The 6,336-nt window shown below is 43.3% G+C and overlaps 1 protein-coding gene across 1 annotated transcript in view; it reads left to right on the top strand.

Moving 5' to 3' along the window:
- atad3 (ATPase family AAA domain containing 3) overlaps positions 1-6,336 on the top strand; it is a 23,850-nt gene that overhangs the window by 16,561 nt on the left and 953 nt on the right. Inside the window, exons 7-14 of the mRNA XM_016257893.1 lie at positions 283-352; positions 459-614; positions 704-760; positions 834-959; positions 1,031-1,155; positions 2,771-2,822; positions 3,011-3,081; positions 3,216-3,383. Coding sequence (XP_016113379.1) covers positions 283-352; positions 459-614; positions 704-760; positions 834-959; positions 1,031-1,155; positions 2,771-2,822; positions 3,011-3,081; positions 3,216-3,383 — 825 coding nt within the window. The remainder of the gene's footprint in view (positions 1-282; positions 353-458; positions 615-703; positions 761-833; positions 960-1,030; positions 1,156-2,770; positions 2,823-3,010; positions 3,082-3,215; positions 3,384-6,336) is intronic.

Genomic DNA, 6,336 nt, shown 5'->3' with positions numbered 1-6,336 from the left:
TATATATATATATATATATAAGTTTTCAGCCATGAATTCACTTGCACGCTTGTGCTGGAGAATGATGGCTATATAAAAAATACTATAATGTATGCACAATATTTATAATTGTACTAGAATTAAAAATGTAAATTGGTGCAAATTAAATTTGAAATATTTTCAGTTCTCAGCATTTCAATAAATTTATGATGGAAAATGACATGAAGCAAAGTTTTGTGAATTGTAAATGCACGCATGACCAGGTTTAGATGTGGTCATGTGACCATTCATTGTGTGTTTTAGGACGGCGGGTGCTGTGTTCGGTGAAGGTTTCCGCGCGTTTACATCAGACTGGGATAAAGTGACGGCGACGGTAAGTGCTGGTGTGTGAGTGTGTGTCAGACGATCGTGTGTGTGTGTGTCTGTGTCTGTGTCTGTCTGTCTGTGTGTGTGTGTGTGATGCTCTGAGTCTCCTGCAGGTGGCGGGACTCACGCTGCTGGCGGTGGGCGTTTATTCCGCGCGTAACGCTACTACTGTGGCCGGACGATATATTGAGGCGCGGCTAGGAAAACCTTCGCTCGTGCGAGAAACGTCACGATTCACTGTGGTGGAAGCCCTCAAACACCCCGTCAAGGTACGATGGATGTCTGTACGATGAGTGCTTCCTGTGCAGACAAGAAGTGAGGTGTGTGGCGGCGCTCATGCGCGTGTGTGTTGTTTCAGATGGCGAAGCGCTTGAAGAGCAAGCCGCAGGACGCGCTGGAGGGAGTCGTGCTCAGCGTGAGTGTTTGCGCATCCTTCACCACACGCACTTCCTGTTAGAGTGCACGTTTCACTTCCTGTTTCTGTGCAGCCTTCGCTGGAAGAGCGCGTGCGCGACATCGCCATAGCGACGAGGAACACGCGACAGAACCGCGGGCTGTACCGGAACATCCTGATGTACGGGCCGCCGGGGACGGGAAAGACGCTCTTCGCTAAGGTAACGCTCGCGCACACGTGTGTGTGTGTGTGTGTGTGTGTGTGTAACCGCCTCTGATTGGCTGCGAGCAGAAGCTGGCGATGCATTCTGGGATGGATTACGCCATCATGACGGGAGGAGACGTGGCGCCGATGGGCCGAGACGGAGTGACGGCGATGCACAAGGTGTTCGACTGGGCCGGAACCAGCGGCCGCGGGTGAGGAAACACATTAGAATCATGAATTCTATAATTACATTCAATACTTTCCTAAATGTTTATTTACATTTATGAAGAATAAAATTATTGTTATATTTAAATTCTGTAAAATGTTTTTACATAAAGCTGAGATATGCTTTATATATATATTTATAGTAAATTATTTTAAACTATTTTATTATTAACAAGTGTAATACAGTTCATCGTTATTTTGTTTTTTTAGTTTGCGTATACCAGTATAAATTAAATCATGACGTAAAAACACTTTCTATAGTTGAAAAATAATTTCAAATAATAATAATGTATGCTGATGCCGACAAAAATATTGACGTTGCTATATTGATATACTTTATTCGATTTGCTTATAAATATTTATTTAGGTGTAATATACTCTTATATATTTATAATACTCTTAATATATTTAACAATTTAAAGAATTTTATTAATAAATACATGTATTTTTATATATATATATATATATATATAGCAGAATTATATTTATTTTGTAATCTGAATTTATTCACAAATGTAAAACAGTAAATTGTTTATTTAAATTGTATACATGTTGATTTAATTCATTCTGTAATATATATGACAAAAAAACACCAAAATCTCAATGTACTAAGTTACTGTAATTATATAATTAACCTTTTCATATATTCCAGATAAGTGTGTGTGTTCTTCAGTTCTGCCGCACACCTGCAAAGCGCGCGCACACAGAGAGATGTGTTTCAGACGGCGCACGAACACCGAGTTGATATCCTCCTCATGTTTGAACAGACACCTACACACAGAATTATGTCAATAGTACCCGTCTCGACGATCATTCTCGTAAACGCAGTCCGTTAGGTTTTAAATGAATGTAAACAGCTGAGAAAGCAATCAGATTATACTGGATCCGTGCAGTGGGATTTAAAGGGACAGCAGCCTATAAATACCTGCTGCTGAATATGTCACTAATGTTAATCAAACAACAAAACAGCTATAACAAAGATTAATCTAAATTTAATTCATACAGTGAACACTATGCAGTGTTATTTTACACTTAATTATTACATTTCTGTACCCGAATGCTACTGTTTATTTTATCTATGCTTGTAAATTGTGTATTTCTTTTTTTTTACTGACTGTTCACTTGCCTTTAATCATGTTTGAACTTTCTCAGACTATAGTGTTTGCTGTGGTATGAAGAAGTACTTAAAGTGTGTGGAAAGCAAAGTTACAATGATATAAAATTAGTGTCATTAATGTTTTTTGTTTGTATGTTCACACTGATGTTAAAATGACATTTTCTGATTTGTGAGAATTACTTTTTTACGAAAGTAAAATTACTTTTAATGTACTGCTAAAACACTGCTGGTCACTTTCAGAAGTTGTAGCGATTCTTTCTTTTCGAAGAAAGAATGTGAAACAAATTGGTTACATAATTTTAATTTTTAAATATTTTAAAATATAATTGAAATTGATTTTACACACTTTAAGCATTATCGTATCGCATATCGAATATCGCATTTTTTAACAAGGTATCGCATATCGCATTTTTCTTCAATATCACACAGCCCTAGTGTGTGTGTGTGTGTTTGAGTGTGTGATGATGTTCTGCTGTGTTCTCCAGGCTGCTGCTGTTTGTGGACGAAGCTGATGCATTCCTGCGCAAGAGATCCACCGTGAGTCTCACACTCCTTCACTGTGTGTGTATCTGTGTCACTGCAGGGGTCATGTGACGCGTCTGTGTGTGTGTGTGTGTGTTTGGAGAAGATCTCAGTGAGGATCTCCGAGCGACTCTGAACGCATTCCTGTCTGTGTCACTGCAGGGGTCATGTGACGCGTCTGTGTGTGTGTGTGTGTGTTTCAGGAGAAGATCAGTGAGGATCTCCGAGCGACTCTGAACGCATTCCTGTACCGCACCGGAGAACAGAGCAACAAGTAAGAGCTCTAAGATGATTGCGCTTAGACAGATCCCTGGAGAACACCTCTGTGGGTTTCTCTGAGCCAACACACACACACACACACACACACACACACACACAGACAGCTGATGTGGTGTGTGTGTGTTTCAGGTTCATGCTGGTTCTGGCCAGTAATCAGCCTGAGCAGTTTGATTGGGCCATAAATGACCGAATTGATGAGATCGTGAACTTCATGCTGCCGGGACTTGAGGAGAGAGAGAGACTCGTGCGGCTCTACTTTGACCGATACGTGCTGGAGCCGGCCACCGGAGGACGCCAGTGAGCAGCACGCACACACACATACACGCACAGACACTCACACTACACACACACACACACACACACTCAAACACACTCACACAGACACTCAAACACACAAAGACACACACACTCACTCACAGACACACACACACAGACACACACACACTCACACTCACTCACACACACACACACTCTCATTCACACACTCACACTCACTCACTCACACACACACTCACTCACTCACTCACTCACTCACTCACTCACTCACTCACTCACTCACTCACTCACTCACTCACTCACTCACTCACTCACTCACTCACTCACTCACTCACTCACTCACTCACTCACTCACTCACTCACTCACTCACTCACTCACTCACTCACTCACTCACTCACTCACTCACTCACTCACTCACTCACTCACTCACTCACTCACTCACTCACTCACTCACTCACTCACTCACTCACTCACTCACTCACTCACTCACTCACTCACTCACTCACTCACTCACTCACTCACTCACTCACTCACTCACTCACTCACTCACTCACTCACTCACTCACTCACTCACTCACTCACTCACTCACTCACTCACTCACTCACTCACTCACTCACTCACTCACTCACTCACTCACTCACTCACTCACTCACTCACTCACTCACTCACTCACTCACTCACTCACTCACTCACTCACTCACTCACTCACTCACTCACTCACTCACTCACTCACTCACTCACTCACTCACTCACTCACTCACTCACTCACTCACTCACTCACTCACTCACTCACTCACTCACTCACTCACTCACTCACTCACTCACTCACTCACTCACTCACTCACTCACTCACTCACTCACTCACTCACTCACTCACTCACTCACTCACTCACTCACTCACTCACTCACTCACTCACTCACTCACTCACTCACTCACTCACTCACTCACTCACTCACTCACTCACTCACTCACTCACTCACTCACTCACTCACTCACTCACTCACTCACTCACTCACTCACTCACTCACTCACTCACTCACTCACTCACTCACTCACTCACTCACTCACTCACTCACTCACTCACTCACTCACTCACTCACTCACTCACTCACTCACTCACTCACTCACTCACTCACTCACTCACTCACTCACTCACTCACTCACTCACTCACTCACTCACTCACTCACTCACTCACTCACTCACTCACTCACTCACTCACTCACTCACTCACTCACTCACTCACTCACTCACTCACTCACTCACTCACTCACTCACTCACTCACTCACTCACTCACTCACTCACTCACTCACTCACTCACTCACTCACTCACTCACTCACTCACTCACTCACTCACTCACTCACTCACTCACTCACTCACTCACTCACTCACTCACTCACTCACTCACTCACTCACTCACTCACTCACTCACTCACTCACTCACTCACTCACTCACTCACTCACTCACTCACTCACTCACTCACTCACTCACTCACTCACTCACTCACTCACTCACTCACTCACTCACTCACTCACTCACTCACTCACTCACTCACTCACTCACTCACTCACTCACTCACTCACTCACTCACTCACTCACTCACTCACTCACTCACTCACTCACTCACTCACTCACTCACTCACTCACTCACTCACTCACTCACTCACTCACTCACTCACTCACTCACTCACTCACTCACTCACTCACTCACTCACTCACTCACTCACTCACTCACTCACTCACTCACTCACTCACTCACTCACTCACTCACTCACTCACTCACTCACTCACTCACTCACTCACTCACTCACTCACTCACTCACTCACTCACTCACTCACTCACTCACTCACTCACTCACTCACTCACTCACTCACTCACTCACTCACTCACTCACTCACTCACTCACTCACTCACTCACTCACTCACTCACTCACTCACTCACTCACTCACTCACTCACTCACTCACTCACTCACTCACTCACTCACTCACTCACTCACTCACTCACTCACTCACTCACTCACTCACTCACTCACTCACTCACTCACTCACTCACTCACTCACTCACTCACTCACTCACTCACTCACTCACTCACTCACTCACTCACTCACTCACTCACTCACTCACTCACTCACTCACTCACTCACTCACTCACTCACTCACTCACTCACTCACTCACTCACTCACTCACTCACTCACTCACTCACTCACTCACTCACTCACTCACTCACTCACTCACTCACTCACTCACTCACTCACTCACTCACTCACTCACTCACTCACTCACTCACTCACTCACTCACTCACTCACTCACTCACTCACTCACTCACTCACTCACTCACTCACTCACTCACTCACTCACTCACTCACTCACTCACTCACTCACTCACTCACTCACTCACTCACTCACTCACTCACTCACTCACTCACTCACTCACTCACTCACTCACTCACTCACTCACTCACTCACTCACTCACTCACTCACTCACTCACTCACTCTCTCACTCACTCTCTCACACACTCACTCACTCACTCACTCACTCAACACTACACACACAGGCTAAATAACATTATTCAGAATAAAGCAGACTGCACAAGATCATGTGTCCCACAATGCACTGCACTCAACTGCACATTCAGCTCGTGTAATGACTCATTAGTTCATATCTGTTATTTTAGTAGTTTTTATAATATTTATACTATATCCTCTATCATGCTATGTATTTATTATGCTATTTATACTTTTATTTACTATTAGTATTTTGAATTGTTACTTGCTTTGTAATTTTTATTTTTTTGCTTTATTTTTATTTTTATTTGTTTTTAGCTTAAATTTTTATTTTAATTTAGTGCATAATTTTAGTACCTGCTATTAGTTTTTCTTTTAACGATTCGATTCAGTATAACATTGATTTAGAATTTTAAAACGGGATTAAATGCTGCATGACGCTCACTGAACTGAACGTGA

The sequence above is a fragment of the Sinocyclocheilus grahami genome, unplaced genomic scaffold, assembly GCF_001515645.1.
Source record: "Sinocyclocheilus grahami isolate Dianchi unplaced genomic scaffold, SAMN03320097.WGS_v1.1 scaffold1614.1, whole genome shotgun sequence".
In the NCBI taxonomy this organism is placed as follows: domain Eukaryota; kingdom Metazoa; phylum Chordata; class Actinopteri; order Cypriniformes; family Cyprinidae; genus Sinocyclocheilus; species Sinocyclocheilus grahami.
Note: the sequence above shows the minus strand (reverse complement) of the source record. Positions and strands in the feature narration are given on the sequence as shown.